The 19,589-nt window shown below is 39.8% G+C and overlaps 1 protein-coding gene across 1 annotated transcript in view; it reads left to right on the forward strand.

Annotated features, from left to right (window-relative positions):
• Nucleotides 1–4,447: 4,447 nt before the first annotated feature.
• Nucleotides 4,448–19,589, forward strand: part of pdia5 (protein disulfide isomerase family A, member 5) — a 66,505-nt gene continuing 51,363 nt past the window's right edge. The window contains exons 1-3 of the mRNA XM_069722679.1: nt 4,448–4,517; nt 15,367–15,493; nt 19,092–19,179. Coding sequence (XP_069578780.1) covers nt 4,452–4,517; nt 15,367–15,493; nt 19,092–19,179 — 281 coding nt within the window. The 5' untranslated portion in view covers nt 4,448–4,451. The remainder of the gene's footprint in view (nt 4,518–15,366; nt 15,494–19,091; nt 19,180–19,589) is intronic.

Below are 19,589 nucleotides of genomic sequence, written 5' to 3' on the forward strand. Positions count from 1 at the left end.
CACACACACACACACACACACACACACACACACACACACACACACACACACACACACACACACACACACTTGTGGTGGTCAGACAATATTGAACATGCCATCCTTGTTTTTTTTCTCTCTTAGAGAGGTAATATCAGACGGCGGAGAGGACAGATCAAGTTCTCCGCACATTAAACTTTCATATCCGTATGTGCCCTCTCAAATGATGCCCGACAACAGAAATAATTCACATGCCGTGCATAAAATATGCATCATTAATAATTTGATGAGGCTCATCTATTTTACACCTATCATATTTGTTGGGGAATTATTAATGCACACGACGTGAAGACATAGACTACACATCACTGAAAATGAAACACTTCCACATGCTAACTACAAGGACATGAAGGAGAGAATGAAAAATAGAAACAAGGGGAAAGTGAACATAGAGATGGAGGACTCGGAGGTGGCGGTGGGGTGGGGTCGCCAAGTTTGTGTTTTGTTTTGGATCTTTTTTGCTCTGCTGGTCGGGCCCCCTCTCCACCACCACCACCACCAACCAGGACCTGTCAAGAGCCCTCATAAGTTCATCAAAGATGAAAACCTGTTTTCCATTTGAAAGGACTGACCCAGGACACTAAAAAAGCTCTTCAAATAACAAAAGCGTTAATCATCCATAAGACAAGCATGCGGGCCGGACAAAACCTGTAAGAATATATGAATATCAATCAAAAAAGATTGGGGGAGATGTGGTACTTTCACACGTGTTTATGAATAAACAAAATCAAAATCTGGAGTTTTACCCACCGCTGTGTTGAATTCCAAAAAGGAAGAATGAGGTTGTTTAGATATGAAAGAACACTGAATAAAACGGGATTCGATGATGTGGTTCTGTGAAGTTGTTTAGTCTACTGAGGGAAAAGAGAAACTAACACTAATATTTCTCTACTTATGAAACCAACTATGTCATCTGGCACCTTTGCCAAAACTCACACCAGCCATGCTCAGTTGCATTTGAGAGCCATTTGAGTGTTAATGAATAATACATTAATTGATGAGCCACTGAACAACTGGGACTCAATAAAATGCTACAGATGAAAGAGTGCAGCTCTAAAAAAAAAAAAAAAAACGTTTCTAAAAAGCCCCGTGGTGAGGGTTGCTGATGATGGAAAATAGGTTTCAAGTGAATAACTTGTTTGATTAATTTAGTTGAGTGAATGTGAGCCTTGAAAAGTGCCAGCTATATGGACTAAATATCAGTAAAAGCTGTTCCCCCCCAAAAAAAAAAACCCTGCCTGAAGATAAAAGCTTGTTCAAAAGTGCTTGACATTTGATCAATGGATACAAACAAAATTTAAAAAATACAACAAGTCATAATCCATTAAAGTAGTGTATTTAAAATCTCTTTTTTTTTCCAGTTAGATGAGTGCTGCACCTTTGCTCCAGCGCGCAGACACACTCGTCTGCAGCATTGTTTTCTGCACATGATGCAGCAAACTTCACCTGGCGAGGTGTTCTCACAGCTGCACACTGCTGCTCAACACTGCCCTCTGTTGCTCTGCCACAACACAGCCCGCTTCCCGCTCTAACAATTCATTTCAGAATAATCAACTTAAAATCACCCAAGAAGGAAAACAGCCGACTACAGTAGGATCTTTTTTTTGTTCGAGATTTACAGTCAGAAGAGCTTTCTGCCAGACACTTACCCCTGTTTAGGATTCAAAATAAAAACATACAGCAGTGTCTGTATCGGGGAGAAACGGAGGCAATTTATCCAAGTGACAAGCTCATGAATAATGACTCGGAGCTGATCTTGAGTGTTTTCATGCAGAATTAAAAGCACAAACGCTTGCTGGGATTTGGGAAAAAAATGAAAGGATGTGCAACACTCGTAATGCTCTGCGTAAATATGCACGTTGAGCGCGTAAAAGATGTTAATCTGTTAATCGAAGTGATGAGCAAGGAGGTCATATGTTACTGTTTTAAGCCGAAAAACAAAATCACGAGCAGAGTTGGAAAAGAGACAACAAGATGGTACATTTTACACCACGTTTCTACCCAAAATTAGATTACCACCAACAAATAAAGACAATCTGGGGGGGTTAAAGCATACAATCGAGGCGCATATTAGTTAGACAATGCACTTTCCCACTAAAAACTGCGAAGTTTCCTCTAACAATTTTTTTATTTTTTTATAAAGTTCACATATCGCCAGTATCGGATTCGGCACCACAGGGCAGCGTGGAGCACAAAGTAAGTTTGAGCCCGTGCTAATGTGGCAGGCACAGGCAGCTCCTGCAGCCCACAAATGCGCCTCTGATCCTGGGATGAAACGTGAGTGGAAAGTAAAACTGGTGACACATAAAGGAGCTGCTCTGAATAACACGCTATATCAACGGACAAATCACAACGCCGGAAGCAGTCAAAGTGGTCAAAAGGACTGAAAAGTGTTTGATATTTCCAATAATATATACATAGGAAGCCATTGTTTAAACCCTGCTCTGATACAAAAATGTTCCGGAGAGAAACGGACCCATAGCATGGCTGAAAAAAGCATTCCAGTAGCCAATCCATTAGTGATGGAGGTTTTTTTTATTTATTTATTTATTTTTTAATATATTTTTATTATATCATCTAAGCAGGTTATTAAACCAGGCAAATGTTTAACTTTAGAATGAAAAACCAAAGCCATTTCAAATCTAAAGCGGGATACGAGCTGGAAACTGGTGCACAACACACCCAAAAAGTGCTTTGTATTAGTCATTTCAGGTATTTCGCAGAAGAAAAGAAGCAAAAAGTGATTTTTTTTTCTTTCTTTTTCTTTTACCTTCGAAGATGTTTGTATTCCCCAAGTTGATGAAAATGCCAGGAAGAGATGAGGAGAGAATCAAGACTCGCACTTTTAGGAGCTGGAGGCAGAGCAGAGACAGGTTCTAGTGTTGTTTCCTCAGCCGCTGCGCGTTCCTCTCCGATCGACCTGCAGCCGACAACTGCGCTCTCTCTCCCTCATAGTCGGACGGCGATACCACCGGTTGGAGGGGTGGGGGTGAGGAGGAAGGAGAGGAGCGAGGAGGAGGGGGGAGGAGAGAGCGATATGGGGCCGATTTACAAGCGCAATGGGGGGAGGAAGTACGCACGGACACTCCGGAAAGTGTCGCAACAGCGCGTCCGTCCAGGGAAGAAACAGCCAGTGGGAATCACTGAGAGTCAGAAGGGCTTCTGGGAAAAGGTTTGCCCTGCATGCTGTTGCCTGGGACGCCTCAGTAGCCTACCTGCTGCTTGTCATGTGCCCGGGGGTAACCTGGCAATATAACTCCACTGGGCATTTGAGTGTTTTCCTGCAGCTGCTTACTTCAAAGTAAACAGTGAAGCTTGTACTGTGATTAGTATAAACCCAGACTTTATACTCTGCACCAAACAACACAAACCTATCTATTCTATTCTATCAGAGACCAGCATGGTGTATAACAGGTAAGTGGGATTTCTATTAGAAGATGATGAGGAGATAGTCTATGAAAACCAAAGCCCACTCATAAAATCACGTATTTAAGCTTTTTTTTTCTCTCTCTCTCTCTCTCTCTCTCTCTCTCTCTCTCTCTCTCTCTCTCTCTCTCTTTTTCAACCCAGTTTAAAACCTTTTGGGCAAATCAAACTGAAAAATATGGTTAATTTAAGTGAAGGTTCCTAACTTATTCTATTCTATTCTAAACCAAGGCTACTGTTACTTAGGACGTAACAGGTTATATCACCAAAATAACCCCCCTCACCACACGATTCTATTCAATTCTATATGGGAGGATCATGTGCACAATATATAAGAAGATTTTAGTGAGCTAATTGTCAGCGCAAACCAAAGCCGATTCACAAAATCACATATTTAGTTTTTCTTTTTTTTGTATAACTTTTTTGTATAACTACAAAACCTGTTGGGCAAACTGAACTGAAAATACAGCTATTTGAAGTGAATGTTCCCCATCTATTCTATTCTATTCTATTCTATTCTATTCTATTCTATTCTATTCTATTCTGTTCTATTCTGTTTTGTAGTCCATAGCTTTGCATTTAGTTTATATTGGTCTTTTAAACTAAGCATTCCATAAATCAGCTGCTATGCAGCTCATTTCATCGAGCCAGATTTCCAAGAGGAACGAAGCCGAATTGATAAACAGCTAATTAAGGGCCATTCAATCACAAGCCAATTTACTAATTACCCTCTTATGTAATTAATTGTCTTGCAATATGGCTGCATTACGCTGATAAAAACAAAATCACGTAGACTAGCCCACGGCACTCATCCATTGCAAGTCAGATAATATGGACGGAAACTAAGTGGTTTGAGGTAGCAGGCACGTGCAATTCCTCCCTCGTGACTTCTCCTCGAAACTACATTTCCCAAGGAGCTTTGCGCCGTTCCAGAGAATCCGTGGAAAGCCGAATGCGCCTGCGTATCCAGACGTGGCAACGGCATCATGGCCTCTTGGAACCGCTACGGGAGTCGGATGAGAGAGGCGAAAATGTTCATGTTGGTGCTGCTGGTAAGTCAAATGGACCTCTCGTGTGTTTGGTGTGAACTGCAGCGGTCTTCTGTGACAGTGTGTGCGCGGCGCGGGGTGTTTGTGTCCGTGATTGAATGGAAGAGAATTAAAAAAAAAAAAAAAAGAAGCCATCTCAATCGCTCCTCACCGCGTCTCCCAGCCTGTCCGTGCAAGAGCTGCAGGAGGGAAGTTGACAGCCCTTGACTGAACTTGGTGCCCAGATTTGACCAGCTAGGAGGAATGTGGAGGGTCTGCAGTTTGCCTGGCGCAGGAGCAGTTTATGTAACCGCCTCTCCAGAGCGGTTTGCTGGCCGTCGGCCGGCTGTGTGCGCGGGGTCCCTCCCCTCTGTGTGTGTGAGCCGTCCGGCGGTGACGGTAAAGTCGGGAGAACCTGACCTGATGAGACAACTTGTCCGCCTCTGAGGCCCACACTTTCTTTGCTGTTTATGGTTTCATTCATGCGGTAGTTAGCAGAAGGCAGAATCTGTTCAGTCGTCTTGAGTTTGTTAAAGGGGAACTGAAAGTTTAAAAGTTAGTGAGTTGACCTGGTATCTCACAGGCGGATGTGATCATGCTACTGTATAAATCCACTGTATGAACAGAAGTGCCTTTTGGAAGCAGTACAGTGGGCCTATGTCTGTATCACCAGAAGTGAATTGTTTAAAGGTGCAGTATGTAAGATTAAAGTGTCATCTTGTAATTCCACTCTGTACATTAGGAGGCGACAGTGAGTCACTGCAGCATCCAATCTGATCTCAGAGGGTTTTTCACTTTGGCTGAATTTGCATTTTGAATATTTTTGCCTTGCAGGTAGTTTAGTAGTTATCTTTATTTGTTTTTATAATTAATGATGTAAAGTTAAATTGTATGGACCCATGTGGTGGATCGACTGAAATAAAAAAGAAAAGAAAAAGGCTTGTTTATATCTGTTTTTAGTAAGAAAACAATCTTTTGAAATAATCGTTTTGAAATAATTCACGACACAAACCTACCTCAGTGTGGTAGGTAGCTAGATGACAAACTAATACACCTTTTTCACGGCAGACATTTTGACTTGTCACAGTAGGGAAAGCACAGGTGTATTAATAATGGCTGAGCTCCATTAAGTGTCCACGGTAAGCTGTGATAGTGAATCACCATGCACAAAAGCAGGACCTCCAATGCAGCCATCACTAATATACATGTCCTTTCCCGACAACAGGTCCAAATGTCTGTCGTAAAACTGCTAACTGGCTAACATCTTGGTACTACCAGTAGTGTTGCATAAAATATCGACTTTAACAAGCTATCCCTGCTTAGCCAATGTTAGCATTAACAGCTGTTTACTTACCAGTCTATAAAAATGTTGAGGGTTCAGCATCAAACTTTAATCCTTTACTCACCTAGAGCTGTCTGCATCTTTGGAGACCAACACCAATGTTAAATGTTTGCATATGTTGCTTCTTCTTCCTCTCCTGTTGGACTGAGGGCAGACTGGACACTAGAGTGACTCACTATGGCCTATGGAGGTGTGGGGTGATATTACGAGACAGGAAGGGCCGTGCTAACTTCAATGTCTCTGCAACACAATACAAAGACGTCTTGGACATATTTTCAAAACTGCTATTTCTTTACACTCATAATGTTTACAACTAAATTTGTACATATTGCACCTTTAAAGCGCATATCGTAATCTTCACTGACTGAAAAAAAGTTGTCTTTTGAACATTATGATTTAGAATATGACTCTATCAATCAACTCGTGTTATTTCCTATGATTGCCCATCACAAATTTCCTCTCCTCTTCAATTTGTTCCATTACAAAGCCCCACAATATACCACTTACAAAGAGAATATTTGTTGGTTGTTATCAGGCCATAGTAAATATTCTGAACACAGTGTCCATCTATATAGGTGTTCACACAGCTTCCCACACTTTCTGTCAACTTCCTTTAACAAGAATATTTCAAGTTGGTGTTCACGTTAATTTGTTGAGCCCAATTTCATGCAAGAGCAATTCAGTGTTCTACCTTATAAGACAAATACAGGCAAACACACATGCAACTAAAACACCGCTAATTAAATGCCAGACGAAACAAATATGTTTTAAGTCTATTTGTAAAAGATAATAGTGATAGATATTTACTACAGGCTGTCCTTTTACAGGTACATTGTTGTTGTGGCTTTTCTAATCATTTCTTGCTTAACCTGCTTTACATCCTGTAATGGACACTGTGAGTTTTTCAGTCTTCCAATCAATTCATACTGTACCGAGGGAAATGGAAGATAATGGCTAAATTGAACTGCAGGAAAAATACAAACAAAACAAACACAGAAACAAACAAAAAAAAGGCCCGCAAATACATGAAACATTTATAGAAGGAGCTAAAATCTGCAAACACATCCTTTTAAGCAATTATTCAAGCTCCATTATGCACAGTGATATTCATGCCACTTTAGACCACTGTTTGATACTGATGCAGACCTTTTCCTGCTCTGCTTCCTGTTGTGCAGCAGCCTTTACAAACATGGGTGGCGCTTGGGCGTGTATGTACAGTGCACTCTGTATGCATTGGGACGGTGACACTATTTGATATCTTGGCACTGCTACAGCTCAGAGGAGCTGAAGGTAAATTATAAAAATGAGGTGAAAGTGCTCCGTCTCGGTTGTAGTTTGACAGTGTTTACATCTACAAACAGATATACGTGTTGGAATTATAGCTACTTTATACATATGTGCCCCAGCCCAAATTCACTGTGGGAATATACAGGTCGGGCTGGTCACGGTCAGTTGAGGATTGTTTCCAATCATTGCATCCTACAGGGCATAGACCTCGGCTTAATTTTGCAATTATCATCTATCATTTTATAACGACCAGCCTTTAACCAATTGGCTTTGACCACCTTATACCACATGTCCATCGGAATTCCACCCCAGCCACCATTGTTGGAACGACATCAACATCATTACACCTACCCACCCCAACTGTTCGCTGATTGGTCCGCTGCTTATAGTGGTTCAGGGGCGCGAAATAAATTGGATAAGATAAGAAACTTTAGATGAAGTCATTCTATTTATTATTTCATTGTTATCCTTTGTAGTGAAAGACTTGTCTGAAGTCTCTGAACTACTTCTTAGTTGTAAAAACATATTATCATTGAGTCTTTTTCAAAGTAAAAAAGAACAAACAAACATTACTCAATTCCATCTTCTTTGTGAAGATTTGCAACAAGCAGTTTAAAGATGTCACCATGAGCTGTTTTTTTTTTGGATTACTTTTAAACATTTAACAGAGCAAATGTCGATATATTATTTTTTGTAATTCCTACAGATGATGGAAAACAATTATTAGCTGTAGCCCTAATCATGACATGTTAGTATTGCTATAATGCTAATTTTGACCTTCTTGACCTTGACCTTCTTACCCACTGCTGGTGACCTTTGTTGTTTGTGACTGAGTGCGTGTTTTGTCATGTCTGTGTGTGTGTGTGTGTGTGTGTGTGTGTGTGTGTGTGTGTGTGTGTGTGTGTGTGTGTGTGTGTGTGTGTGTGTGTGTGTGTGTGTGTGTGTGTGTGTGTGTGTGTGTGTGTGTCAGGCAGGCAGGCAGCACTTTCGAGTGTATGTAGGTGATTCCGGATGGGAGCTGATAAACTGCTGCAGCACTTTGTTGGAGGGCAGCTGTCTGGGTGGTGGAGGCCTGCCTGTCAAAACAATTTCATCCAAACTCCCTACACACACACACACACACACACACACACACACACACACACACACTCACACAATCACAAACACAATTAACTATTTAGTGACTTGCCCGTGGCTGGTAACCTACAAATTTAGTTTGCCTGTCAGTGATGCATATTTTTTTTTGTCAGGCCAGAATAATCAATATGTGCGACTCTACCTGCTTTCGGTGACATTTTGTTTACAGATTTGCAGAATTGCCAGATTGTAGCAGCAGCCACCAGGCTCGGGGCTCTTATTGATGTGTTCCCCAAAAACAGACTTTTTTTTGGCATTTTCAGATATTGGCATGTATTTCAGACCCAATGCATGTACACACTGTAGTGATTTAACAAAAGCTCACCAGCGTCAGATTTTTTAATTAATATAATAATATTAAATGGGATTTCTGATCATCATATCTAAAAAGGATTGGTTTCTGGTAACTTCTTAACTTTCTTCTTTTTTCTCTGTTTGCAGTTTTTAGGTATGCTTGTATTAAGGACGCCAACTTATTCTCGAATGTATTTATTAGTTTTGAGTATTGAAGATATAAGGTCATTTTTTTTGTCTGACCAACAGTCCAGAATCTAAAAATATGAATCTGAAATCATGTTAAGTGGAGAAACTAGCAGCAAGTCCTCACAAGCTGGACCAGTGAATGTGTTCTTTTGTTGTATGATAAATGACTTCATGATCAATTGATGTCAATTATTAAAAATCTTATGATGATACATTCAAATAATCTTTTTTGTTCCACTGGTGGTAAGGATGGCCAAGCTTAGCTTCACTGAATGCCAGACATTATAATTATTATCATTATTAACATCGCAAAGAATGTTAAACGGCATTTTACCTAACGGTACTAACAGCCAGTACTAATAAATACCTGAGTTTATGTCTGACAGACCCATTTGTCCATTATGCAGAGTTCACAATGCACAATTGTAGCGTTGATCATTTTTGGAGATTGGTGTCAAAATGCGTGGAACAGAGCTAAATTGGTGCTGTTCAGAGGGACCATCCAAGAAGCTCATTGATGTATTGCAGATGCCCCAAAAATATCAAGCGGGTTAAATGTCTGGCTTTATCGGAGAGTCCAAATCCTGTAGTATGTCGTGACATGGTTGTGACTGGCAATGAGGGCCAGACGAGCTACAGCCGATGAGAGCGCAGAATGTCTGGAGATGAAAAAACTGGGAGGAGGTTTGGAGACATTTTAGAGTGTCTCTTGTGAATTTTCTCAGAGAGACTTGAAACAGCTTTCTCCTTCATATTTGTCCTGTATCTAATAGTTCAAAAGCAAATATTTGTCTCTAAACTCGAAATACTAGTGTAGAGCAATTGCATGCCTAATATGTGCTTATCTTATTTTTGGAAAAAGGAGAATCCTGTGTGATGGTTGCTCTCGCCTCATTTCCCGGGTCACTTGTCGTGTAGCACACACGACAAGTGACAAAACTTAGTTTGGAGACCAGATAGGCTCGTCAGGAGATTTCTCCTGATGACAGGTCTTATAGCGTTTAGTCATGTAACGTATAAACCACAACGGCTTAAAGGTTCTTGATTAAAAGATAATGAGTTGTCTCACGACTTTGTCATCATGTAAATGTTATGTATTGTGTAAAAGGCATGTAGGGTTGGGCAGATGGATGATGGCTGACAGTGATCATGATGGGAGCCCACCATTGTGATCACCAAATGTCTGAACACTGAGTTTTATAATTGACAACCTGAATCCTCAGGTGTGACCTGATCACGTTGGTTCAGGCTCAGATTCTGAAATTATTCCAGTGAATTTTAAGGCTCGGATCCTGCGCTGTGGTGGATAAATGAACTGTGCGAAGCGGCGGTAGCTCTTCCACAATTGTGATCTCATGTTTGTCAGAAATCACAGAAAAGGTAACCTATAAGAAAATAAAACTAAACCCAAATGAAGCTTTAAGTAGACAGCCTGTGTTTTTATTCACCAAACAGCTGCTTTGTAGCCACGTCGTCATATGCCAGTTTGGCAGACATCGACCAACCTTGCTGTCAGAAAATAAAAACATAACATGAACAAGTATAAGTCATTAAATACAGCTTTTTCAGGAGTCCTCAGCCAACAAACAAGCAGTAAATGAGCTAAATTAAGTCGATTACAATTGAACTGCACACAGTAAGTCATCAATCCAAACCTCTTTAAGAATATAACAGGCAATCCAGTTGTGCTTGACTAATGCAGTAGATGAAGTACCATTGTGAACTAATCTTTTATGTAACAAAAGAAATAGACTTCTCAAACATTAATTGTCGTTTTAAAACAAGCCATAATCTATAAAAATTAAAACTATAACTATCTGACTTAAAGAATAAGTAAATGAGACATTCAGTGCCATTTTTCAACAAGACTCTTCAGTAATACTCCATTTCTGTGGAAACATCGTTACCAGAAAAGTATTTAGCTCTGATGGTTTTATCCCACAACAGAGTCCTGGTGGCGTGTTAGAAGGCTAAACGTATCCAGTGACTTCTATTACTGATAGCTGATGTGTGATAGTTGCAAAAGCCTGCAATTGATTGCTCCTCTGCTCATTTGAGAGCTCAGATGTCTCTTAAATCAGAGCTCCGCATGTGTTATTGGATGCTGCATAGCTTCCTTTACCATCAGCCAGTCCACGGACACTAACGCACACCTGACTGGCTCATTAGTCAGAGGAAACTCAAGGCAAGTGCTTGACAAACACTGGCCTGATTTGTGCTGATTTAGTGCTTGCCCCTAGAACTGGATGCCATTTATTAAGCAGATTTGTCACAGCAGATGGAGGGTGTGGGCTCGCGGGCAGGGGCTGAGCACCTGCTGCTAAGCAAGTGCTATATTTTTTACAGTATCGTGATGGGACATACCTTTATGGCAGATAAGGAAGGGCGATGTATAACGCAATAATGGATTTCCTTGAGGCACTGGGTCTGTGTTTGTCCTGCTCCAACTCGTGTGCTCATGAAATGCCACTGTAATAGAGGGGATCGTGTACAGGGTCGCGGCATGATCGATGATGAAAGAGTTTCCGGTAGATTATGAAAATGGATTTCGTGATAGGTCACACTTGGTACGTGCCAGTTGACATTTACGCTGTTGTTTTATTGTGACCGTCAACAAAGAGAGGTGGCAGCTTTTGTGGTATTATGCAAAGGTTTTAAGCACAGTTGCAACACTGTGGCTTTGACGGGGTCAATTTCAGTTTTTTCTCGCCTGTAATGTTAGTCTGACTAAATTGTTGGCAGGCCATTGGTTTACATCGGCTTAGCCCAGAAATATCAGTATTAATGATTGTATACATTCTGTTGACAGATTATTAGGTTAGAAAAACTCAAATTAACACGGTCTCATACAACAATCTGCAATGAATCCTGCCCTCATGAAGGTTACAATGTTCAGTGTTTGTTCAAATTTGTTTTTGCAAGGTATTCTTAAAAGCTGTAGTTTGTGGTGTTGTCAAATTGTAGTCTTATGTGTTTAGTTTGTGTTGGAAAAAGTTCACATTGATAAAGAAAAATGACTATTTCTCTTAATTTAAATGACCAAGTTGAAGAAAATAATTGTTGCCGAGCCAATAATTCCCAGCTGTAGTGCTGAGGTAAAGCTTGTTTTCTCTCTCTGCTTTGTGTTCCTCATTTAGCATTCCTGAAGGAGCCAGATATCTGTGTAACTGTGAAAAATTAGTTGGTGTGTGTTTTACCCAAATCATGCTGCTCTCCTTGTATCTCCTCCCTGAACTGCTTTGTACCAATGAGGCAGTCCACCTGCAGCATGTGTTCAGGGGGAAGTGATAAAGACATGTACAAATACACTTTTCACAGTGATGGCAGAGTTGAAGAAAGTGCAGTGTTTCCTCTCTGATGCTGTTGTGTATGTGCACAACCTGAACCTTTGAGTTTGTATTAACACATAATGCAGTAACTTTAACAGGGCAAACTGTAGCGGATCAAAAGGAGACTTCGAGTTGACATCCTAAATCAATCAATACATCTTTAATGTCACTGACAACTTTGACCATTTCATTCAGTTCTCGTACGCTTTGAAGATTATTATATTTTCAAACGCTGATAAAATGTTAAGGAATTTAAACAGGATCAAGAGAACATTGTAGTTGTCGTTCCAGTGCACTCCAGCAGCACAACACCTATGACCATTGTCATGTTTGATTATTTGATTAAATTTGATATCTTTAAATCTACATTTTCTAATAATTTTACTGTAGAAAAACCATTAGGTTAGGTTAGGTAGTTACTTTATTAATCCCCGAGGGGAATTTTTTAAAATTTTTATTATGCCCTCAGATCAAAGTTATGGATCCTCTTGTCTCCACAAAGAGAGTAAAAGTCCCAGAAAATCCATGTGAACTGAGCTATTAAGATAGCTAGACTAGTGTTTTTGATTAAGACCGCTGTTATCTGATAAAAATGGAGCTGTACTCTGTAGTTTATCATCACTCACTCGCATTTATCATTTGCAGCTCAAGTTGAAAAATTGCCACTTATTGCATGAAGCTTGCAGCCACAGAAATGAAGGCAGCACCAACAGATAATTCAGAGACCATGAAAATAAATCTGACTCTCATTTTTTATTGTCATTTAACTTTTTGTTACTTTCAGCCGTCATATCATCTGAATACACTACATCACTGCTGCTCTGCTGCATTCATGGTTTCCTATTTTAGCTGCGTGTGCTTCATTGTAACAAAACTCCAGCTTAAATCATTAGCAGAGCTGCAATGCTGCTTGCGAATGGGCCTGTCACTTATGGTGCTCTGTGGGGAACCTGTCAGCACAGTCTAGTTATTTCTATTATTGTACATCTGTCACTGGAAGATGGCACACATTTCAGTTGGTGGAAGACACATTTTATCACAGCCGTCAGCTGTGTTGGCTTGTCAGCAGGATCGGTGCAACCTTGACTGTAGGAGTAGTATCAGTCCTCACGTTGCAGGAAGGAGTGGAAGACTGTTTATCTGGCCATTAGCATGATTTGTGCAAAAACAGCATTGAAAAGCAGATCTGCATGTTAACCTAAAATAACCCCTTGATGAAAATGTCTGAGCATACTTGGACTAATATTTCATTTAATCACTTTGTTGCCAACTAAACCCAAATTTGGAAAACACCCTCAGAAACCTGTTACTGGAAACATGTAAAGTTGAAAAGTAAAAACTTGAATCCAAAGTATAACTTGCTCTTTTGTTGAAGAAGGAAGCTCAATACGTGTTGGGTTTTCAACAGTTATAATGGGTTCTAAAGTTGAGCCCGAGTCTCGCCAACACACGTGCCAAAACATCCATAAAACCATTTCAAAGCACCGTCACAGTTCAAAAGCTCCGCTGTTAAAAGGGTGGTTATTACTGAATAATTAGAGGAATAAGTATCCCTGGAACAAAGAGTACATGGACGGATAAATGGTAGACAAGTGGATTACACGGCTGGTGTGGTTTGAAACACATCACGTTTGGTTTCTTTCTCAGTCATATGTTAATGACCAAGCTACACAAGTAAAAAACTAAAACTACTTCCTAAAAACATTCTCGGAAACTGTGTGCGTACGCTGTATATTGAGATCAAGGAAATGCTGACAATGTTTGCCTCACGTAGACAGTTTGTTGCCTATTTGTGGAATACCTAAGGACGTGTTGGGTCTAGGGGTCCTCCCCCAAGAAAAGTTTGATTAGAAATATGCAATTTTACATATTGCATATATAATATTTGCCCATTTATTGTTATCATATGTGTAATATTTTCAAATTGTTTTTGAAAAGTTAGAGCATGTAATAAATAATCAATGCCCTAAAAGCTTAAAGACAAAACCTTCAAGAAAAAGTTAGTTTATCTTCACTTTTTTTCTAAGGTGGTGCCCAGAATGGCTTGGGTGCTGCTCCTAAGCCTTACAGTAGTGGGGTAAATCCTGGTAGGTAGGTGCCATATTTCATGTAAGTTACTGCACAATTACAACATGAATTGGTTTGTTTTGGGATTTATGAACAGACAAAACATCCAATGTTGTTCAGATTCTAATTATCAGACTCATGCAAAAGTAATGACCTAAAAACTTTCCAGCACAACACAGTACTTAGTAACAATGATAATATGTGCATCAAAGATATATTGTACTTTATATACATAACTGGGCAATTAATTTGCCTTTTCTTTTTGCTTGTGCTAAGCCCTTTTGGGTTCACTATGTTAACTTAAAAACCTGCTGCGGTGCAAAGAATAGTATGTTAAGATTCTAAGCAGTCTCACCTCAGAGGAGCATCAAGTTGGGAATTAAAATTAGAAAATGAGGCTGACAAGTGCTTGTTTTGATTCCAGGTGATATCACTCATCAGGCTAGATCCGCTGAGTGAGCAGACAATGTTTGGTGTCGAATTTAGTTCTTGGTTGGCAGAAAGGAAGGGCTTTTTAATGAATGCTGATGGCACAGAGACCATTAGAATGCATGGAAAGAACTCTATAAGCCTGGAGTGCAATCTTCTTTTTTTTTTACTTACTCCTGTTTGATTAAAGTGCAAGCCTCTCAATACGGGCTTTGTTTCCAATATTAAGTGTTTCACACGATTAGCTCTCCTAGGGTTTGCAAAGTGGAAAGAGCCATTCAGACTAATGATGCAGATGTACCTGTCTGTTGATATCTTTGCCGCCACCGTGAATACAGGCTATTAGAAGCAGCATCCTTGTTTGTGCCATGGTACTTGAAAGGAACTCAACTACTGTACAACTTCAATGTTAAAGCACTCGTGTACATTATTAGCTCAAAGAATGTACTCATTAAATATCATTGAAATCTGTCCTTTCAATTTTTTTATTTCTTGTTTACAAGTGGTCCTTTTGGTTTCCAAAAATAGAACAAATCATCCTGCGAATATAAAAGATCAATAATAATTTACCCAGGGTAATATGTTTCTATAACTTTGGTTTTAATCTGAGACTGCATGATCAAAGTATAATTTAAGGATTTACAAATTTAACATTTGATGCCAGCTTCTGATACTTATGCCACATTTTGTTTGTTAACAACAAAGTAATAAGTCTTGAAAACCTGCCCTGTTGCTATGTGTTGGTGTCATCACATGATGCCTGATTTGGTAAAAGTTGTGTCTGTACATGTTTCTCCAGGTGTGGCTGCTGTCGGCGCTGGAAGCAGTGAAAGTGTCTCCTCTCATAGAGAAAGTCAGTGACCACAAAGACTTCAAGAAACTGCTCAGGACGAGAACCAATGTTCTGGTGCTCTACACCAAGACCGGTGAGATAACACAGACATAATAGATACTTATTGGATGTAAGGTTGCATATTTACCACTATAGACCTGGTGGAAGGGGTTAATATTTAAAAAAAAAAAAAGAACATTTTTCCAGTATGAGTGGAATTTGATGTCAGAGATGCTACTGTATATATAACATCAAACATTTCTAGTTAAGCATTCCTTCTTGGCATCATTATAATGGTTCATTGTTAATGCTCCTATTATCTTAATAACCCTCAAACAGCTTGTCTTTGTACAGGTCGTTGTGAGGTGTTTGAAAACCTGTTAATATTGGTGTTCTCTAACATCAGTTATTTCCTAGACAGACAATACGTTAGCCAATATGGCAACCAACCAGAAAAATACCACCTGCAACTACACATTTTTATGGTATTTTATCATTTCTTAATATCAAAGTATGATTATAGTGAAGGATGAGGGTGCATTTTCTAAATTAATTTTTTCATTATTATTTGTCTGAAAGACATTTATTTAAAGGATGATTTTACATATTCCTGTAATGATGTAAAACTAAATCACATCCGAACTATAAAACTATATCACTGTAAAAAAAAACTCTTTGAATTGAATTCTTGACAACCTTCTACATTGACAGAGATTAAAATGAAGACACACTGGTTCACTTTCTCTGACTTTCAGCTCCACCAACACAATAAAAATCACAGGCATATTTAGCTACTATTAGTTATATGCAGAAGAAATTAAACAACCAAACTACAACTGTCTGTTATTTTAACATTTTAACACGTCATATCCTTAAGTTTTATAATCATATCAGAAATTATCATTTCAACTGTCTCTAATGGCCTCTACAATACCATACGATTCAATTATACATTCACATCCAAACCATTCCAATGGAAACACAATGGGCATATTCACTTAGCTTGAGCTAGATAATTTAATAGTATGTGCCTATTAACTGCATGTGTAGTTAATTGTGTTCATTGGTATGTCACAATTTTTGCTTTGATTAATAGAAATTGTATAAATTTGCTGAAATACAACACCAAATTAACTGAATTTGTAATAAGAAAGGTACCACCGTACAATGGCCCTTTTCCCAAATCTTATTATTGATTAAGAAACATTCTACCACTCTATCTTTAAATGTATTTAAAATGAATGCTTTGTGTAGCTTAAGCCAGCAGCTTGCTTTCAAATGATGATCACAGTAGTCTATTTCAGTAATGAACTTGGAAATATTTATTTTATAGAATTAGAGTAGCTGTTAAATAGAAACTAAAACAGTCAAACACAATTACAATTATACAGTACAAATTGTGTTTCCTTCCAACCATTAGGGAACCCGTAATGCACCCCAGTAGACTTTAATTCCAATTTCCGAGAAGGACAGAAATGCACTCAGCAGTCTGGTAGAAGAAGCGGCTTGACGTTACTAATTTTTCCATTGAAAAGACCCTGACAGTGCTTATTAAGCAGCAGGAGTCCCGCAGCCACAGATTTGTTTCAAGATTCATGACCCACATTAGCTCATTGGATAAGGTGTCCACGTATTGAGCTGTGGCTCTGATTGATCACTTTCTGTAGCTTCACTCAGATTTCCCCTCTTTGGAGACTCCAAATGAAGCCCTCATGCAGGGTTTCTGCCACGCAGGTTTAGTGCCCTCCTCATCAACCAATTATATGACCACCTCCAACCACCTTGCCCCGTTCTTTGCTCATCAGCAGCCTCCGAACCTTTACAGTCAGTCACATGCTGGTTTTGTTTTGGTTCTGGTATCTTACCCGCCTGTATCTGCTCATTTTTTTTACTCCGTGCATGGATATAAACTGATAGTGAATTACCAGATGTTTTTGTTGCCGAGCCTGCATGAAGCCCTGGGGAGTCATGGCAGTACCCCTGCATCTAAATATAGTCTTGGCCTGGAGCATCAAGAGGAATTGTCCGCTTTATTCAGTGCGTAAAACACATTTGGTTTCGGGGGAGTATAAAAATGATGTATTGTTACACAAGGACCAGAATATTATACTTTGTTTACTTTACTCAATGGAATCTACTTTGCTTGCCATATCTGATAAAAAAAAATAATGAATACTACAGTGTGTGTTCTTGTACCTGGTGCAGTTTATATCACACTAGTCTCTTTTTCCTTACACAGAAGGCAAACTGTACAGTTGGACTATATTTTGTCTCTGAGACAGAGGATTCAGTGGTCATGAATTCTCGATGTCGTCCTTAACTGAGCTCACACATGTGGTTCGTGGTAGAATATGGAAGTAAGCATCATGCAGCAGGTGTAAACTATAGTAGCCCTAAACATACCTGCTGTGCGTCCCCATTTGCTGAAAAGTTAGTCTGGTTCTTTGTGTCACCCTATAATCCTCCCATCTCCTGCTTATTCACACTATTGTAAGATGTTGAAAGCTGATGTAACTTAAGCCCGCTCTCTGAACCCGTCCTCTAAAAGGTATTAGAAAACGCTCTTCCATCACCCCTCCAACCCAAACTCAGTGATCTCTTTCTTCGTCACTTGGTGAATTGGCAAGATACTGAGCTTCACTGTAACTCAATTCCTCTTCACTCTGTTTGACATGACAGAGTCGTCTGTGTCTGAAGGCTCCGAGTTGTCCCAGTGTTTCCCACAGGTTGAGAATTTACTGGTGTTTTTGGGTGGTGCGGTGTGTGACAAATGTGCATACAGACACTCATGCAGTGTGGACGGGACAGGTGTAACTCAGGTTATTTTCTGCTCCCACAATTTACAAATGTCCCCTAAATATGGCATGCAGACTGTCGCCAGATGCTACAATTTACTATGTTAAAAAAAATACCTCGCGTTCAGACTATTGGTAGACGCTTGCTAAGCAGCTGCACGTGGAGAACCCTCTAGTTCTCTAGTTACTGCAGTGCACGCAATTTGTGTCACCAAAATAGTTGAAAAGAGTGAAATACGGTTCCTTTAAGATTCATCCAAGTTGAGACGCAGTGTTTCCTCTACCAATGGGACCCTCCACCCACCCTGAAAATAACACTAGGTAAAAATCTATATGGCTGTAACGTCTGTGAAATGCTGCAAGGTTTTTAATTTGTGGAAATTTTGTCCCTCACTCACTCTGACAGACATTTGCTTTATAGGGCTGGGCCAGCCAGAAGAATTGTATTTATTATTGATTTACTATTTATTTTTTGCTGCTATTTGCTGTGATTGACAGCCATGCCAGCTTCTCTCCCCTGCTCTGCTCTCTGCGGCTACACACATGGAGCGGAGCAGAGGTGAACATAACATTACTAGAATTGACGTCAACTACACTTGTTACATTGCTGTAAGTGCTATAAAAGTGTGACCAAAGCCAGCAAATTAACGTATTAACAAACATCGAGCACTACAGTCCACCTTCTCCCTAAGTCTAAACTCAGGACGGGTGAATTTTCCACGAGTTTAAGTCATTCTCTTAGATGAAACTTCTTAAATGGGTCACCAAATATACTTGGACAGTTAATATACCAGGGTGGCTTGTCCAAGTAAATCTGTGTGTGGGAAACACTGGTTGTCCTAAACTATCGAACAGTTGTGGTAACAAGGCTGACCATTGTTTATCCTCTGTCTGTAGCTACATCAGGGGACTCCCAGCTCAAACTGCTGTCCGATGTCGCCCAGACAGTAAAGGGCCAAGGGACTATTGCCTGGGTCAACTGTGGGTAAGTAATGGGATGATTAAAAAAACACATTCTAAGACTTCTCCTTCCTCTATCACTCTAAGACTCCCTGCCGCTGTCGACATTAGGGGCTCTTTTGTCCAAGGGATTTTCTGACAGCAGTTATAGAGGCAGAGCAATTTACTCCTCCCAAGAATGTCCCCGCTGCCATCCATCTGCACAATTTATAGCTTTTCCACTGGGGTGTAAATGGCCTTGTTCCACTGGTTCTATTGTTCGGGCACAATCTGACAGGAGGCCACTCACTTATTAGAGCCCTTAAAGCTTTGGGTCTAATGTGCTACATATCTTTATACTATTCAGTTCTCCCCTTTCAGGGTTTTATTATAAATGTTGTTTCTGAAAAGGATAATGATGGCTCTTACTAAGTGCTGTGTGGTGAAGGAGCCAGA

Source organism: Brachyistius frenatus, unplaced genomic scaffold (genome assembly GCF_029030835.1).
Source record: "Brachyistius frenatus isolate BFR_SWC_R1_liver_20210118 unplaced genomic scaffold, ASM2903083v1 Contig_300, whole genome shotgun sequence".
Classification (NCBI taxonomy): domain Eukaryota; kingdom Metazoa; phylum Chordata; class Actinopteri; family Embiotocidae; genus Brachyistius; species Brachyistius frenatus.